Raw genomic sequence first — 20,246 nt, 5'->3', positions numbered from 1 at the left:
CAATTAATTCAATACTGTGTTTAAATTTGTAAAAATGTTCGTATAGTTTGTTAAAACATATTGGATGAAGCTAAAAATATTTTTCATAAAAAACAAAGGTATAATACTTAACTATTTTTTTAAAAGCGTGATTGCAAAATAAAATATAATTCAGACAAAAAAATAATAATTCTCTGAAATTCTAAGTACTGCAGACTTAATTCTTCTTAAATCTGAATGATAAAACATTGATGTTTTATACTTTCAATATTACTTTGTTATTAAAAGTTGAAAAAATAAATGAAACTCAACTAATTTTCTTCAGTTTTATTTTCTTTACAAAATAATCGCATAAGATAGTGTACAATGATCATCACAGAAAAATTTTGCTTAGAAATTTTTATTTAATATAAAACATGAGAAATATTTTGATTGACAAATTTGGCAATCGTAAAGATTTGCAGTATTTAAAATTACATCTGATTTTAACAATATAATTAGTAGGTAATCATATAAAATTAACAAATTGGAATACCATAGTCTCCACAATTGAAAGAAGAAAATTTAAATTTAATGATTCACCCATCAACAATAATTCAGGGGATTACACAAATTCTGTGGTAATTACAAATTAAGGAAAATATTATTTTAAAGGTTAATATCAGCTACTTAAATTGTAATAAGTAAGTTACAAATGCAGTTAATAATTAAAAATTTAGAGTGATGTTTAAAAGTTTGAAGAGATTCATTCCCATTTGTAACTATGATTACATAAACTTCTAAGAAAAATTTAATAATTATTTCTAGGGAATGTTTAAAAAAATTACAGTAAAGAGCCATTTATATGTTTTTTCTTACTTAAAATAATATTTTGAAACATTAGTCTTGCAAAGTAATTACTAATTCAAACAATGCCTTCTAGGTGAAACATCTGCTTTTGTACTATTTTTCCCTAGAAGTTCAGTTATTAAAGAGAAATAGTCAAAACAATGAGAATAAATTTTGCTTCCAATAAAACTACTCTATAAACACACATGATTTGTCATTAAAATGAATCTAAACCATCCTGAAATATGAAAAACATATAAATGGTGCTTTACTTTGTATTTCCTTACCAGAAAGCATTTGGACGATATAATTATCACACCTTTCAAATTATTAAAAAGGTATTGTAATAAAATAAATTACATTGTAACAATTAGATAACATACCACTAACCAGTCTTGTTTGAATGCAAAATGTTAAATACATAACACAAAACTTAATTCAATAACCACATTCAGCTGAGAACATGAAATTCTACTTCAAAACAAATGCTGGATACTTTGATAAAAGTATTTTTGAACAACAAAAAAAAAAAAAATGCTTTCAATTGATATAACAATCCAGATATTACTCAATAACAGAAATATCACTAAAACGATGGTATTGTCCATTCTTGTATTTCTCGTAGAAAACTTTACCAACGATACCAAAAACTATACCCGTACCTAACATACAGAAGAGAGTTACCCAAAATGTAGTTTCAGAATCTGAAATAAACAAAATTACTCATGATAAATTCATACAATCAATTGGAATGACAACAGTTCATACACATGATTCTAGATAGCATAACAAATAAAAAATCAGCTACTAAATAAATTTTTTGATTAAACCCAGGAATTAGCACAAAGGATCAAAAACTGGCTATGGTGTGGCATTTCCAGCAAATGTGAGAATATGGTTGTTCAAGATGAAGTAAAAAAATTTTAAAAAAAATAAATATTGCTTAAATTCAAAAAGAACATGTTAAATGATACAGTGAAAATAATCTTTAAAACATCAAACATAGAAAAGTTGTTTGCCTTTTGTAATTTACATACAGTATATATATGTATATGTTTAATTTCAAATTATCCTATTTTTCTCTTAAGTCCTAAAAATCCCAAAGCCACCTTCTTGGTAAATTGAAGGATTAACTAGCTTTACTGATTTATGTATGTAATATGTTTTTTAAGATTCATCATAATTAAACCACTTTACATCACAAAGTGCAAATAAAATAGATACGTAATAGAATATGTGCCAAAAATATAGATTTAATGGTTAAAAATCATGTTTTAGATATCTAATGGCTAAACAAAGACATAAAATTCAAAAAAAAATTTCTAAATATAAATATCAAATATCTAAAAAGAATACTAAAATATCATTAAAATTATTCAATGATTGCCCCATACCCCAAACTTGATACCAAAAACAGGGTATGACCCCAGTATCAGTGGGTGGAGCAGGAGGTTGAGTTTGGTGTCAATACGTAAGTAATAAAAGTAGTTGCCTTGTACTGCCATGTAGGGGTTGCATATGGTATTCTTAAAAACATCTGTACAAATTTATTTTTCATGCATTTTTCTCCCTCCAATTTTGATTTAATGTGTATTTGATATATTTTTTATATCCGTCGTTGAGCAGCAGACCAAATTTTGGGTTTACGACGATTAATGTTCAACTCCGTAGTCTTGTAATTTTGAACCCAATCCAGAAGACAAGGAAACTCCTAGATCAGTACCCCCAGAGGTATTTTATATATATATATATATATGGGAAGATGGACGACTTTGTGACTCGACAGATTTAACGTGCACCAGTCACCATTTACTACACAGGGAGTCTTCGGGATCGAACCCACGAACTCTTAGACATGGGTCCAGTGCCCACTAACAAGGCTATCCCGGCCTCTTATTTGAGATATTTGGCCACCTCCATGCCTTCAGATACTTTGTAAATCAGATAAATAAATGATAACAAAGAAAGTAACAAAGCTGGCATATCTAAAGAAATTTAGTTACTTAAAGAAATACAATTTTTTATTTAAGACTTACATCCAAATTGCTGTATGACGGGAGGTGGGGGTGAAGTATCACAGTTCTTTTCATCAGAATAATCTCCACAATCATTGCGACCATTACATACCCAGTCAGGATGCATGCAGATTTTGTTTTCACACAGCATGGATGAGTTGCAAGCTATAAAAATTGAACTATTATAATACACAAAGAAGAAAAGCAATTTTTAAAATTATTTTACCCACCAATAGGAATGAAGACAGTATCTTCAATAGGAAGGCAATGGAAATACAGTAAAACCTCTCGGGAGCGACCACTCTCAGTTCGTCATTAAAAATGGTCGTTAATGGAGGTTGGTCATTCTTAGAGATTACCTACGTTGACTGCAAAATTGTTATCGAAGGTACACGTTTTTTTGAAACCAATTTTAATTTTAGTGAATGTCATTTTTTGGGTGTGCAAATGTCATTTCTGTTGGCGTAATGAAAAGATTGTGAATAAAATTTAGCATCTATAAAAATGATCTCAAATCATGTGTAAAAACAATTTTACCAATTATGAAGGATAAGGCTATAACAAATAAATAAAGATTTTTTTTTTGTTTAAATTTGAAATTAATTGTATATTATAAAAATTAGTTTCAAAAGATGAGAAGAGGTTTTGTATGTTTGAGATGCATGTTTTTTCTAAAATAAATTTTTTGAAGTTATACTTCTTATGCAACTTCCAACAAGGTTGCGTTAAACGTTTAATGCTAAATTTTTATTGGCCGGAAAATCACGTGGTAAGATCCAGTTTTCCCTCATTCATTTCCATATTGTTTTGGTTCTCACTGGCATAAAATTAATAAAAGTATCGTTTTTCTATAATTATTCTTTTAGTTTGTTTTGATACACACATAATTTAATAGGGTAGTATTTTTTCTTTNAAACAAAAAAAAAATGCTTTCAATTGATATAACAATCCAGATATTACTCAATAACAGAAATGTCACTAAAACGATGGTATTGTCCATTCTTGTATTTCTCGTAGAAAACTTTACCAACAATACCAAAAACTATACCTGTACCTAACATACAGAAGAGAGTTACCCAAAATGTAGTTTCAGAATCTGAAATAAAAAAAATTATCCACCATAAATTCATACAATCAATTGGAATGACAACAGTTCATATGCATGACTTGTGATAGCATAACAAATAAAAATTTTGCTACTAAATAAACTTTTTGGTTGACCCAGGAATTAGCACAAAGGATCAAAAAACCGTACATATATATGTTGTGTGTGTATGTTAGCACAAAGGATCAAAAAACCTATCATATATATGTTGTGTGTGTATGTTCTATTTCAAATTATCCTATTTTTCTCTAAAAAAGTCCCAAAAATCTCAAAACCACTTTCTTGGTTAATTGAAGGTTCGACTAGTTATACTGATTTATGCATGTAATATTATGTTTTTTAAGATTCATCAAAATTAAATCACAAAGTGCAAATAAAATAGATATATAATAGAAAATGTGCCAAAAATAATAGATTTAACGGTTAAAAATTATGTTTTCGATATCTAATGGCAAAACATAAAATTAAAAAACAATTTTCAGCAAGAATATACTAAGAGTTCAAAAAATATGGAAATGATCAAATAGGTGCCGTATCAAATATCTTTAAAAGCATTCAATGAGTGATGAAGCTTTAAAAGCATTCAATGATTGCCCCATACCCCAAACTCGATACCAAAGACTGGGTATAATCCCAGTATCAGTGGACGGAGCAGGAGGTTGAGTTTGGTGTCAATAGATAAGTAATAAAAATAATTGGGTTCATATTTTTAGATTTTGTGGTTGCCTTGTACTGCCATGGGTGGTAGGGGTTGAGTATGGTATCCTTGAAAACATCTGTACAAATTTATTTTTCATGCATTTCCCCCCCCCTTTACTTTAGATCCAATGTGTATTTGAGGTATTTTATATTCGTTCGTTGAACAGCAGACCCAATTTTTGAGTTAACAACTATTAATGTTCAACTCTGCAGCCTCATAATTTTGAACCCAATCTAGAAGACAAGGGAACTCCTGAATTAAGTATTTTAAAGAAATTTTGTCTTTGTGGCAGACTTTTTGATGGAACATGGGGAGGAAGACCACAAGAACCTCTCACAGTTAGCCTATCAGCATAGGGACTCTAACCCACCATCCGTCTACCACTGAGGATATTTCATGCGAGCACTATGGTCAGTCAGTGCAAGTCGGGATTCGAACCTGGTTCACATCACTGGAAGGCGAACGCTCTATCCCCAGAGCCATTGCGGCTTTATATGAGAATTTTTGTTTTATTAATACTTTTAAAACCGGCACTGAACAGCTGACCCAATTTTGGGTTTACGACTACTAATGTTCAACACCTTATCCTTGTAATTTTGAACCAATCAGGAAGACAAGGAAACTGCTGGATCAGTACCCCTAGAGCAGTGTTTCCCAAAGTGCGGTACGCGTACCCCCAGGGGTACAGGAACAGTTTAGCGGGGGTACGCGTTCTTATGCGAAATATCTTGCAACAAACGAAAATTTCAAAACATTTTATTTAAAAAAACAAAGCCAGCCATGGAAATTTACGATTAAGTATTTTTCTTTTACTATTTTTTGCAGAGTTAACAGTTAATAATTACTGGTGTCAACAATCAGTTGTGATTTTTAACTCTTGTGCAATTTTTTTTATAGCTAAGGTTTGTAATAAATTATACTTATTTTGATTATTTTAATAAAATATAATTTTTATCCTTAACATAGATTATTTTACCAAAATTTAAGATTTTTTTACAGAAAACTTTGTACCAAAAAAGAAAAGTAAACATATTATTAAAAAAAATACATTCGTATTTTCATTAGTGGTACACAGCGTTACGAAAAATTTAGAAAGGGTACACAAAAGTCACAAGTTTGGGAAACACAGCCCTAGAGGTATGATTTATTATGGGAACATGGAGGACTTTGTGAATTGACAGATTTAACGTGCATCAGTCACCATTTACTACAAAGTCACCATTTACTTGTCTTCCGCGAGGGGATCAAACCCACAAACTCTTGGACATGGGCCCAGTGCCCACCAACCAGGCTGTCTCGGCCCCTTATTTAAGATATTTGGCCATTTCCATACCTTGTAAATCAAACACTTTTAAATACAAATGATAACAAAGTAAGCAACAAAGCTGGCATATCTAAAGAAATTTAGTTACGTGAAGAAAAAAAAAATTTTTTTTAAAGACTTACATCCAAATTGCTGTATGACGGGAGGTGGGGGTGAAGTATCACAGTTCTTTTCATCAGAATAATCTCCACAATCGTTGCGACCATTACATACCCAGTCAGGATGCATGCAGATTTTGTTTTCGCACAGCATGGATGAGTTGCATGCTATAAAAATTGTACTATTATAATATATGTGGAAAAAAAAAACAGTTTTTAATATTTTACCCGCCAAAAGGAAGGAAGACAGTAATGCAATGGAAATACAGTAAAACCTCTCAGGAGCGACCACTCTCTGTTCGACAGTAAAAATGGTCGTTAATGGAGGTTGGTCATTCTTAGAGATTACATACGTTGACTGCTATATTGTTACTGTAGGTACATGATTTTTGTAAACAATTTTAATTTTAGTTACTGTCCTTTTTTGGGTGCGGAAATGTCACTTCTGTTGGCGTAATGAAAAGATTGATCTATGAATGAAATTTAGAGTCTATAAAAATGATTCCAACTGATATAATTATGTGCAAAAACAATTTTACCAATTATGAATGATAAAGCAATTACAAATAAACAAACGATTTTTTTTGTTGTTGTTTAAAGTTGAATTTAATTGTATATCATAAAAATTAGTTTTAAAAGATGAGAAGAGGTTTTGTTTGTTTGAGATGCTTGTTTTTTCCAAAATAAATTTTTTTTACTAATTTAATTTTCAACTCAAAAAGTAAATCACTGTCTTCAGTGCACTCTGCCTGCAACAAGAGGTTGTGTCATCAAAAAGAGCTCTCTATATAAGAACCTCACAAATATTTTGAACCTTGTTTGTTTTTATTTTGATATTTTTTTGTGTTTCCTTATTTGACCTTTTTAGCATTTGGAGCACATGTTTGCCCAATCTCAGGAAGAGGTTTTAATGGTCTCTCCTAAAGGTTTTCTTAAAACAAAGTCTATGGAAAAAATTCTGTGTCTCTCTCAAAAGTGATTGTAAGTTGAGGTGGTTTTTCTTGGAGGTTTCACCGTATTACTGCCTTCTTTCTTTAAGATACAATCATTCTAAAGAAAGGAGGCAGTATTATTTCCATGATAATTAGCATTGTTCATTGAGAAATATATAATGTTCCTCCACTGTAAAATAGTTTGCTAATATTGTTTATAATCTTAGCAAAAGATAAGGCATCAAACAAATACAGATTATATTGATAAGAATAGTGGTAGTAATGAAGGAAAGAATGAGTACTTTTTAAGCACTCAAAAAGTATTTTTAAGCACTATATACATTAACAAAATACAAAATAATTTTCAAAGACTTTACATGACCATGATGAAATAACTGTCTGAGAAAGAACTCTTTTCTTGATCATATTAGCCATTATAAAAAGATTGAGAGATTTTTCGGATCGATTCCAGAGGGTGGAAATTAAAAGTATGAAATTGAGAATATCTTGCTAATGCAGCAGAGTTGCACATGAGAGTGCAAGAATTTCACCCAGCATAGTAGACGCACATGAGGACACGCAAGTATTTCAGCAAACATGTAAAATGATTGGCACTTTCATATGCTAAGGAATGACAGTACCCTGAAATGGATTGTGATTGAATGAATTGTGAAAGCATTGAATAGAACAATGTGAAAACCACGCTTTTGCATAATCTGTAGCGAAAATAGATATGTAAAGATAAAATCTCTTTTCGAAAATGGAAAATTAAGCACTTTTTAAAAACACACAATGAAAAATGCACCTTAGGGCTTTTAAAAAACAAAAATAAGAACCTTTTAAAAACGCTACACACGTTTTCAGTATGAAAAAAAAAAAAATTGGCGCATTAAGTGATATTTTCTGGATATTGCTTGCTTAATCCTTCAAACTATTTGTCCTTATCATTAGCTTAATCCACATTTCTGTTTTACATTCATTGAAGATTAGTGAAAATATATATATGAATATTCAGAAACTATGGAAAATTTTAATTTGGCTTGATACTTCATTAAAATAATACAACTTTTTTTTTCTCAATAAAAGTCTTATAACAGATGAAGAAAAAGGTATTGATTTTTTAAAAATAATTATTTCTTTACGCATTTTAGATAAGTGATTCATTTAATGAACTGTTCATGAAAAGAACCATTCATGAATGACACTTTTCATAATTGGAGTTTATTAATAACTTTATTTTTTGCCTTCATATTAAATAAAGTAAAGTCAAAAGCTTAATGACAGAAGCCATTAATTACATAAAGGTTGAAAACTGGAAGAAATCAATCAAAGAAGAAAATGTGAATTAGATGTTACTATGGAAGAAACTTTAGAGAGAATAGAAATTAACCAGAAAAAATGTACATATTGAATAATGACTTGCCAGTTTGCAATAACTTAGTGAAAAAGTTAGTTGCCGTTTAGCAAAACCATTAGAAAATTAAACAAAGAGCACTTTTATCTAGGTAATTCTTAAATGTTAGTTTTGCCACGAGCATTTGAAATTCACTGAAATATATTTTTTTTAATAAAAATCTTTAAGAAAAAATAGCCTAACCCATTTTTTTTAAAAAAAAACACCTAATTAGGTTATAGTTAAAAACTTGCAAGATTTAAGATTTTTCTTTTTAAAAACTTGTCAACAAACTTACAGGAATCAATAGTTAACCATGGCAGCAGAATTCATGGCATTTATCTGCGGGACTATCTTCATTAACCCAAATTAGTTTGTGATACCAAGGCAATCATAAAAAGATTATTTAAAAAAAAATCACCTTAATTTAATATCCACATCTATAGCAAAATTTATAAAAATAAGGTATTTAAAATTTGTGAAAAAAACTTTGCTTGGATTCAATTTTATTTTTTTTTAAAATGATGCTTAAAGAATGTTATAACTCACTATCAATAATAACAGTCTGTATTCAAGTAATGCTTTTTTTTTAATGTATGAATTTAATGATTGCATTGAATCGTTAACTTTGTATTTTAAGGACAAAATTCATCTGAAAATGCTGCAATCATATGTAACGTTTGTTGCACACATAAGAGAGTTTCAACTACCAGGCAGTTGATCATTGTTAAAAACCATGCCACTTACTTATAGTTTTGTAATCAATGTGGAAAATCGTTGAGGGCAATGATACATTCAAACGCTTGTAGATAATAATGATGCTGTTCTTTCGACTCCACACTTCAGAAGAACTCATGTTTACAATTTGGGGTTCTCGAATGGACGCACCATCAAACACTTTCATCTCACTAGGAAAATAAAAAATATAATTAAATTAATAATTCCTGGTATTTGAAAACATGTTAGTTAACATATTTATAGATTAAGAAAAATATTCCAAATTACTAATTCAAATGTCACAACTTGAAAAGAAGAAAATTCAAATTAAAAAAAAATACTATATACAATCACAAAATTATATACAATATCCATGATACTTCAGAAGTTAAAGCACTGAGGTTTCATTTTATTTTATAACTGTTGTTGAACAGCAGACAGAATTTTGGTTTTTACGACTACTAATGTTCTACTCCGTAGCCTTGTAATTTTGAACCCAATCTAGAAGACAAGGGAACTCCTGGACCAAGTATTGGGAGAAATTTGCGTTTGTGTAGGACAATGGAACAAACCCACATTTACGTTACATGGTGAGGAAAACCAGTTAGCCTGACAGCAAGGGGTTTCTAACCCATGTCTACCACTGATGATATTTAACGTCAGCAGGGAGGTCTATCCAAACCAGGTGCAGAATTTGTATCGATCAGCCATCGCTGGGATTCGAACCCAGGAAACTATGGAGCTTACATCTCCACAATACTGCAAGTAAGTATATTATACTTTTATATTTAATGAGTTCAAACAGCCTTTATATTGGTTATTTTAACATGCAGTCCCTGGTTAAATTATCACAGGGTGCATAGCCAAATCTCTTAACAAAAAATAAGCACCTTTTAAGTACTTTTTAAGCACTCAAAAAATATTTTTAAGCTCTATATACATTGACAAAATGCAAAAGAATTTTAAAAGACTTTACATGATCATGATAAAATAACTGGTTTCTGTTAAAGAACTCTTTTCTTGATTATATTAGCCATTATAAAATGATCGGGAGATTTTTCTGTTCGGGGGAGGAAAGTGAAGACAGAAATTGAGAATATCTTGCAAAATGCAGCAAAGTTGAGCATTAGAGTGCAATAATCTCACCGAAACCTGCTCAGTAGACGCGCATGCGAACTGGCCAGAATTTTATCAAACATCAAAATGATTAGCGCTTTCATACGTTATAGACCAACAGTACGCCGAGGTAGATTGCAGTTGAATGAACATTGAATAGAACAATGTGAAAAGCACGGTTTTTAATAATCCGTAGCGAAAATAGACATGGTAAAGAAAAAAAAATCTCATTTTTGAAAAGAGAAAATTAAGCACTTTTAAAAAACGAAAAATTTAAAATAAGCCCTTTTAAGCACTTTCTAAAAACGCTACGCACCATGTATTAAGACACACTATAAGATTCTATGTAAAATCTTAATTATCTAGTGATACTTTACAGCTTTATTGTTTTAACGCAGCTGAAATCATTTAGCACTTGTTTAGGTTTGTGTATCAATTGGTTAATATTTGTAATGCAATAAAAGCCCATTACATGTATGTTCAAATATAAAAGTATTGCATATAAACTTGTGCAAAACATACAATTATAAAACACTACAGTGCATCTAATAATTTGGTCTAATTATTATTATATACGAATGCAATACCTGATATAATAAATATTGTATATTTATATCACATATCGTGTAATTTATCCAAATGTCGAATTTATATTATATATAGCTTAATCCAATCGATGCATGAATGTAAACAAATGCAAGCCGGTTTCAGTCGCGTAAAAACAATAAAGCTGTAATTAAGATTTCACATAGAATCTTATAGTGCGTCTAATAATTTGGCCAGGGAGTATTAGGTTAAGTGAGTACAGTCGATTTTCTGCTAGTAATTAAATTATTTCAATATATTGCAAAGTTAAATTATCCTTTTTTTTAAAGGTCAGTGAAAAATTTATGAAATTTGGCAGAATAAGATTTGTAAACCACAAACTTTAATCACAAGGAATCAAAAACCTGGCAGAAAATAAATTATAAAAGTGTTAGGCCTTCATAAATATTTTTGCTTAAATCCTCTACACAAGAGTTCATTTTATAAAAATGACATATTTAAGGGTTTATATTCAAATTACTTATATAGGATAAAAATTTATATTGAAAAGAAAAAAAACTTACTAATTATCTTTCTCTGCTTTTGTAGATATGTTATAGGCTATGATATTCACGGAACCCTCCATAGCATTGTTGCTAGCAGGAACTGATATTTTCCACATGCACAAAGTCTGAGTCGGAACTGATACATTTACCATAAATTGACCAGAAAGATCTTTATCCAAGACATCTCCACATTCTACAATAGAATTTTAGATGAATCAACAAGAAATATTTATTTAGCTCTTCAAATTATGTACCAGACATAGGGAAGAATAGTCATAAAACAAAAATTCCACTTTAGAGCTTTTATTCTTAATATAACACATTCTATTTACCAACCCCCATGATTAATGATCGTATTAATCATCTTTCAGGGTTCCCACACTTATTATCAGAGCAAAAATTAAGGACTTTATTTTTTAAGTCCTTAATTTAAAAAAAAAAACTTATCGCTTATTGTAATGCATACAACTAGTAACCTCAAGTGACAGCATCAATCATTTACTTTTCTAAAAAAAAATTATTAAATTACATTTACTGATATAATTATATGATCTCTTTCATACCCTATTATTTCTTTCAAAATGCTCTATTTTCCAAATAGGGTCTCATTCCAGAAGAAAGGAAGAATGTTTTAATTAAACAGCAAGGGCTCTTCTCCTTGTATGTAGTCCCCCTCGCACGCATCCTTTTTTTAACTCTCAAAAAGTTGCACCCTCTACAGAGATGCCAACTTGCTCCGGACAGCAAATATGTATTTTAAAGTGGTAGTTTATCAATTGTGATTCCTGGTTTAATAAATTCAATTTAGTAGATTTTTATCCACCACTATCTCTAAATAATTCGCGGGCTTATATAATTAAACACTTTATAGTTCTTATGTTATGCTACACCTTTTAAAAAGCAAGCAAAAATGGTCAAATATTTGCAAAATTTACTCTGTAGTTAATTACAGCTTTGTTAATTATTTTGGCATGTCCGGAGCAGTTGGTATCTCTGCCTCTATCCAAGGTCCCATCTCAATATTGGTCTTTAATATTTTTGTAAGACTAAAAAATGGTTAAAATTAAGTAGTGATACTGGAAATTAAGGACTTTTAAAGATCTTGAGCCTAAATTATGTACTTTTAAGGACCTTTATATTCCAAAATAAAAATTAAGCAGTTTTTAAGGACTTTTAAGCACTGTGTTTCTCAAAAGCTGAAATTATTCACATCAAATGTATAAACTGTATAATTAGGAGCAAACCACTAACTCTTATCCAACAAATAATGGTAAATCTCAACAAACAATGACTACTAAAATTTGAAATCCGTGTGACATATATCAATTAAAAAATATCAAAATTTAAAAACGCAATAATGAATGGGAAAGCGTTTATAAAGCGAAGTAGATTTATTATGAAATCAAATAAGTCATAAATAACAACTGAAACTTAAAATTTCCATGTTGTTGCATCGTATAAATAACATCATAATTTAAAAAACCACAGAGTATGGGCTGAAAAAATTCGAAATCACTACGGATATCAAAAGTAATAAAAAACATCTAAATAACGTGAAATTATGAGTGCCAAAAAGAGATCACTCAATTTGGCATGATGTAATAACATTTTGCTTCTTTTTTTTAAAAATCTGATTACAGAAAGAAAAAAATTGCAATTTTTGAAGAAAAAATAATAATAAAATATTGAAGTAAAAATTTTATTTACTCTTTTTCTTTTGAAAAAAAAAGTAAGGACTTTTAATAGAGCTTAGTCCTTATAAGCAAAATTTCCAGATCTGCTGCTTCTAAATGTCTAAACAATATATGAATTTCTTTTCTCCCACAAGACCGATTTTTCTTACACTTTACTTCCTTCGCTCCATTTTTACATAATTTTTAAACGAAAGTTTGAAATTTAAGCAGGGAAGAAAATTGCTATAGTATTGAAGGCACTTTTCCCATATGAAATAACACAAACAGCATGTTATTTTTTTTAAGTTAAGAATTTTAACAATCATTCTTATCTATAAGGTTTAGTTCATTTCAAACCAGTATTTTTGAGTTAAAAAAATTTCAAAATCTGAAACAAAATCTAAATTTGCAATCTAATTTTTAGATACTTGAAATGTTATTTCGCCACTGCATTGTTTGGGCATATGAAAACATGCAAAAATTGAGAATTAAGCTGCGATTTAAATAATTTTTATCTAAGTACAATTTTTGCTAAATAGGAGATTATTTTTTTTTTTAAAAAAAAAACGTTAAATAATTTAGATAATATTTCATAAATTTTCATTTTATTTTTAAATCCAAATTATTTTTTTTACGCAAGACAGTAAAAGTTAAAAGTTTTACTTTGAGTTTAAGACACTCAAACCTTTTGTGTGAACAGTGATATTAAAGTAAATAAGATTTAAAAATAAATATCTCACCAGCAACGGTTCCATTGAGTGTGAAACCTTCAGAAGAAGTGAGTGATGGAGGGGATTTTGAAGTTTTGCACTTATCAGATATGAACTCCACGAATGAACCATTAGAAACAAAAAGATCATCCGGTAAATTAGAGCCACTGTACTCTAAGGTAGTATTTTTCTTGGTGTTGAAAATTCTGATGCAATGTTCTGGTACCAATGACATCTTATTGAATGTTAGGTGAATCAAACTATCCTTTGGTGCAACAATAGTCCAGTTACAGTTAGAGAACAGGGGATAAGTGTCAGGGAAGAGAGGTGATGTAATGTGAAAGGTTTCCAATGCTTTCAAGTTCAATATACCACCACAAACTGGAAATGAAATTTAGATAAAAAAAAACAAATATTAGATATTTAGTAAACAGTACCTAAGGGCGCAATACACAATTGGTTGTTATTTGCTAGTAGTCACCTATGTCATAATTAAATTTTTTATTTACTCATTTCATAAGGAATAAAAATTATACATGCAAATATCTTGATAAGAAAAATGTCTTTTATTACTCTACCGTTAAACTGGCTCATAAATAAATAAGATAAGGCATTTGTAGTTACACCATTTTCTTAAAATGAGTCAAATTAATAAATGGCATCCTAATAATCATAGTTTTGGTCTCAAAATTCTAATAAATTATTCAGCTGTTTTATATCAAAAAGTTTTCAGAAAAAAAATGAACAACAAATTAATTTGGAACAGGAAATGATAAAAAATAGACCAGAAAATAAAAAGTTATTCAAATACTAGTTAAGTACAAATTTATATAAATTTCAAAAAGTTCTTAAGTTTTCTTAATTTCAGTAAACAAAACTGAAATCTGTAACAATTACAGAAATTCATTCCAGCTGTATTGGAATATATTAGCTGCACATGGAAATCACTATTAAGTTTAAAATGTAAGTGAAACTAATTAGGAATACAATAATAATTACCTGGGATGAAGCTAGAGTGTCCAACCAAAACAACATTGTCAGGTTTAACGCAAGCTTTACGAGTAATCCGGACCATTGCACCAGTCGAGGCTGGGATACTCAATTTGGGTACATTATTTTGGGAGACATCAAAGTTACCTATTTGTGTTCTATCAGCATCTAACTTGTATATCACAACAGAATCATCTTTAGACAAAGATATATACTGGAGGTGTAACAAAAGAGCTGCAATAAATCGCAAACAAGATTAAGGATTGTAATGATTAATGTGCAAAAGCAAAAATGAAAATAAACTGATTTTGTTTTAGTTCACAGAATATTGCAAGTCAAATAGTGCGGGGAAAATTTCAAGCGTCATTCACATGAAAAGTTTAACTTTAATTAGAATTTTTAAAAAAAGTCATTGTTTACACTTTAAACCAAACAAGTATTTGTAAGGAAATCACTACAAATTTATATGGGAATTTATATATTTAATGCTGATATATAAATTTATATATTACTACCTATAAGTGCTCCCGTTTAGGTATAGTAGTGCAAAACGCACTACTAAGAAATTGAAAAAAGTTTGATTTGTTATTTATAAAAATTAAGTTGTTTTGATTTTGATCACATGACAAAAAATTTAGAACTATTTCACATGCAAATGTATTTACATCCTTACGGTTTAAATAATTTTTCATGATTTTAACAAAGATAATTGTTTCCATACATCTTGAAGTTTACTGCCCCACAAAAATTCCATTTATTCACTTGAAAAAAAAACTTTAAATTATTGTTGTAAAGTTTCAATTAAAAATGAGCAAGAGAAACAAAGTTTGTGATATATAATGCTTGCTTTCATAATTTTGTATCAAATTTAAAAAAAACAAAGAAACAAAAAAAACAAAACAAAAAAAAAAAAAAAAAAAAAAAAAAAAAAAAAAAAAAAAAAAAAAAAACAGAGCAACTTTTTATTTTACTCAGATTTACTCTCATATATGATTATAGTAGTATAAAACAGAATCATTATAATGATTGATGACACCATTTATTTACATGGAAATAGATTAGTGTGAAGAAGTTAAGCTTTGTAGACAAAATTTTTTCAGAAAATTTTTTAAACTTAACAAAAACTAAAAATAGAGCAAAATAAATATTGAACTAAAGTAAAAGACAAGTGCAAATAAAATAGGACTAATTGTTTACATACTGGAGCCAGGAATGTTTTGAGGAGGAATAATCCACATGCAAGTGTTATTGCAGTTCCCAGATAACACATAATTTTCATTGGTAAGTGTACTCATATGCATACAACCTATATAAAAAATAATAAATAAAAAAACCCAGTTATTTTCAGTGCAACAAAATTATTTAAATGCAAGTCTGAAATTTCAAGTCAAACATTATTCTTTTATGAGCATTCTATTTTTATTTCTAAAGGATTAAGTTTCGTGGTCCTTAATCAAGATGCTTTTACTCCTAATTTAGCTATCGACAATTTCAGTTTGTCCTAGTTTTTTTAATATACACTATATAAGATTAATTAAATATTAATAATTGGAAAATCTGTAAAAAATGAGTGATGTGAAGCAAAATTTTCTGTTTTTAGCGGTTGCTTCTAACCCCTCTTAAGGAGCAATTATTGTCAGTGCTCTAGAATAAATCTTGCAGAAAGAAATTAGAGTAGCTTTATTTCACAAGTATTGGGAGAAGTTATGCAATGAACAGCAATCTCATCACATTAAATAATTTCTCATACCATCAAGTTCGAAGGACAATTTCTATTTATTTACATTTTCTTTTATATTAATAATATATATACTATTAAATATAACTGCTAATACATACTTATTAATTATGATTAAAGTAATAGAATAGATTTTAAGTAAGGTGTATAAACTGTGCATATTCTAACCACTTACTTCATAGTTTGTGTTTACACATGTCTAAAAAGAATAGGAGCATAACACTTGCTACTTGAGCTCACACTTTTTTTTCTTCTTCGTAAATATTACTCTTTGAATTTGAAAATAATTTTTCATTTTGAATTGGTTAGGGCAGTAATTAACTAGGGAATGAGAAATAGGTCACATTTATTTATTACCCTCATTGTGCATATTTAATTTATTCATATTTTGATTGAGTACAAAATGGGGAATTGATTGAGTACAAAATTTGGGAACAAAAAAATTCCAATTCTACATGCATTTAAACTTGAAAAACTTATCAAATGATACGCTATAAATATGCGGTTTAAAATGCACATCAGGTATTTCATTGTTGCATTTATAAGTTAGATTTAATTTGTAACATGAAATTACATCATTTTCAGTTCTCATACTAGATTTTGGAGGTTTGAAACAAGTTTTGACACTATACTCTGTTGCTAGTTAAGAAAAAACTATAGTCTTTATGAAGAATGCCTGTTTGCATCTAAGTGCACGCCAAATGAATACTAAGCTTTCAATGTGAATTTATATCAACATAGCCAACTCACAAAACATTGCACAGCCTTCCTTTTGTTTGTTTTCCTAAATCGTGTGAAGTGAGGAAAATAAAACTTATTGTTTGTTAATATTTAACTTTTGAAAGAATAATAAATATGTTTTTTTTGCAGACAATTTTCTTCTACAGCATAACGAAGTAAAAAAAATTTTATCTCTCATTTGATTTGTTAAAAGGATGTTAGTATAAGACGCACCATTTTTAGTGGTCCAATCAAATCCAATGCTCTAGTGACGTTGTATAGTTGTTTCCTTATCAAGAGCGAATGTTCTCCTTATTTATTGAAATATGTCACCAAGTCCAGGATTCCAGTACTACGAAACTTAACCCTTCTTAATTATTATATGACTATTGTAAAAGATAACACGAATTAAATTTCTGGCAAGAGAGTTTAACTTATATATTGTTTATGAAGCACATTTATATCATTTGACAGAACTAACAATACTAAATGCAGTCGCAGGTAATAACTAAAATTCTATACCACAATGGTCTTTTTCTTAATATGCAACAGAGTATAGCAATGTTAAATTTAAATCAGCTTTTAATTTTAAAAAATCTAATTTTAGTTAATGTATAATAAACTAAACTAGATTTTTTTAGGCGATTAAATCGTAACTTTAAAAATGACAGAGATGTTAATGAATATATGATGACAGAGTTTGTATTTAAATGAAAGAGACACATTATCAAATTTATCACTATTAACAACACCTTATCAGCATTAACAATTAAACACCTTTAAACATTATCAATATTCTTACAGAAAAAAATGTGCAGGATGTTTAAGATAATAATGATTCCAGAACCTAAGAAAGTGTATGAAAAAACTGAGACATAAGAATGGAACATGCTAAAAACCTAAATTCTTATCTTTAAAAAGGAATTTAACAATCATTTAAAAATGAAACTAAATATAAGCTGAACACTTATCAAGCATTTTAAAAAAAATTATGAATTAAGAAAATATATAAGGTTAAAAGTTTAATATATACAGGGTAACTGCTACATTTTAGATTTTCAAATTCATGACTAATTCCAATAATTTTTCATGACTAAACGAAATTACTATTTTTCCAACAAAAACACAACAATAAATTTAAAAAGCATTATAATGACATTAAATTAAATGACAGGTATAAACAAAACTGTTACACTCTGCATCTTCATGTTTATAGATTTTAAATTTAAAAAATAGAGTAAAGTAAGAGTTGAAGCAATAAAATAGCTGAAAAAAATAAAAAACCAAATATTTTTTTTTCTGCAAAATTATATTCTGAAGATACTTTTTTTGTTCACCCGAAAGAAAAGAAATACTCCTGATTTTTCAGTTCTCATTTCCGAATTTAAAAAAAATTCGCCAATGACTGGCTTGCTTCAGCTAGAATTTTAATTAGATAAAATAAAAAATAAATAAACAATTATAATAATTCTGAAATCCCAGAAGATTAAAAGATGATTTGCTCTAGAAAAGTTTTTCTTTCATTTTTTGAAAGAACACCATAATTTTTAAAGAGCATGATAAAAATGTTTTATATTGTAATAAAATATGACTGTGAGTGGGAATTTTGTTACAAATTGAGATATTCGGAACACCAAAAAATTGGAGGGGGTTATTCCATTTTAAAAATAAAATTTTTCGGCGACCTAAATCCATGATTTTTTTAAAAAAATAATTAAAATTATGACATTTCATGACAAATTTTGTTCAATACCAAAATTCCTGACTTTCCAGGTGCGCAGATACCCTGCATATAAGGTTAAAGGTTTTATAAGGTTAAAATGAAAAGCTTTCACTCACCAGGTGAGACTCCTTTAAAATCAGCCTCAAAAGAACCTGCACTGAAACCAGTAGCAATGATCATCATCTTGGAGCTTTGTGACAAGATGGGATACCACACATCACCATGAAGAGTTGTGATCACATTGCTTAAATCAAACCCATCATAGATAGTCAAAGTAGCAGGTGATTTAAACGCAGATACAGTGAAGTTTAACAAAACAACTTCCGTTTCGTTGACATCCAGCATGAATATTGTATCGTTGCCAACTGTTTCTTGCATTCTTATGTGTCCACTGTCTACATAATGTCCACCTTGCCCTAAATTTTTAAATAAAAATTTATGTTAAATTATGGAAGAATTATACCTTCAATTAGAATTATGGAACTCAGAAAAACTCAGAAATATTACTCGTCCCGAGGACGGCTTGTCCAACTATGTACCCGTCCTCCTTTGAAACTAACCCGTAGCTTCTAAATAAATAAAAATATAATTTTCTCTTATTTATTACAAACATTTATATAAATTGCCCAATGAATTAGTAGTTACTAGGATTACATTATACAGTAATAAAAGAAATACTAGGTTACTAATAGTAACCTAGTATTTCTTTTATGAAATAATTTAAATGACAAAGGTAAAGTTATCTGGAATGTCAATTTATCTGAGGGTACTGTGTTTTGTAAATGAATCAAATATGACGTTTGCCAGTACCCCTATCAAGTCAATGATTTACAGAGGTTTCTGCACAGAAATCCGTAAGGGGTTTTCCATTTAGGTAGATGTTCATAATTGCGGTTAAAGACCATTTTTTCTATCACCACTCTTTTCTGTAATGGTTTTAACCTTTTTATTGGAATCGTTTCTGATACCAAAATAATTGCTAATGCTTTGCTGCCGATTCATCTTTTTGCCAAATATGCCGAGAACGGTAATGCAAGCGGAGACGGGCTGCAGTCGTTTTCGCATTTTATTCTCTATGATAGGGGTGCACAACCTGCGGCCCGCGGGTCTAAATGCAGCCCTTCGACTACTGAAGTACGGCCCGCGAGAGCTTCCAAACACAATAAAAAAATTTTAAAAAATGGCATTTTTTAATCTCACTTTTAAGTCATCACGTTTTGACACAGTCAATTTTAACAGATTCTTTAGTAAATGTACCTTTAACGCGCTTTCTTTAAGCCGATTTTAGAGTAAATATAAATGATTTTTTTTAAACAGTTATTTCCGCCTTTCTACGTGATTTCGAAAATCCCGAATTTTTATTACGACGCGAGTTTCAGATCGCAAATTTAAAT

At 29.3% G+C, this 20,246-nt stretch overlaps 1 protein-coding gene across 4 annotated transcripts in view; it reads right to left on the bottom strand.

Moving 5' to 3' along the window:
- Nucleotides 1-291: 291 nt before the first annotated feature.
- The window catches only part of LOC107444233 (cubilin), a 43,655-nt gene continuing 23,700 nt past the window's right edge, over nucleotides 292-20,246 (bottom strand). For 2 of the 4 annotated variants that reach the window (XM_016058336.3, XM_016058329.3), the window contains exons 10-17: nucleotides 18,969-19,268; nucleotides 15,873-15,977; nucleotides 14,681-14,905; nucleotides 13,712-14,062; nucleotides 11,317-11,491; nucleotides 9,122-9,282; nucleotides 2,844-2,987; nucleotides 292-1,511 (exon numbers count right to left, since the gene is read on the bottom strand). In XM_016058336.3, coding sequence (XP_015913822.2) covers nucleotides 1,372-1,511; nucleotides 2,844-2,987; nucleotides 9,122-9,282; nucleotides 11,317-11,491; nucleotides 13,712-14,062; nucleotides 14,681-14,905; nucleotides 15,873-15,977; nucleotides 18,969-19,268 — 1,601 coding nt within the window. In that variant the 3' untranslated portion in view covers nucleotides 292-1,371. Of the gene's footprint in view, nucleotides 1,512-2,843; nucleotides 2,988-3,730; nucleotides 3,919-6,073; nucleotides 6,218-9,121; nucleotides 9,283-11,316; nucleotides 11,492-13,711; nucleotides 14,063-14,680; nucleotides 14,906-15,872; nucleotides 15,978-18,968; nucleotides 19,269-20,246 lie in introns of those variants that run through there. The other 2 variants (XM_071179477.1, XM_043052838.2) reach the window with 1 other exon arrangement.

This window comes from Parasteatoda tepidariorum, chromosome 4 (assembly GCF_043381705.1).
Source record: "Parasteatoda tepidariorum isolate YZ-2023 chromosome 4, CAS_Ptep_4.0, whole genome shotgun sequence".
NCBI lineage: Eukaryota > Metazoa > Arthropoda > Arachnida > Araneae > Theridiidae > Parasteatoda > Parasteatoda tepidariorum.
This window is presented reverse-complemented; position numbering and strand designations above follow the sequence as displayed.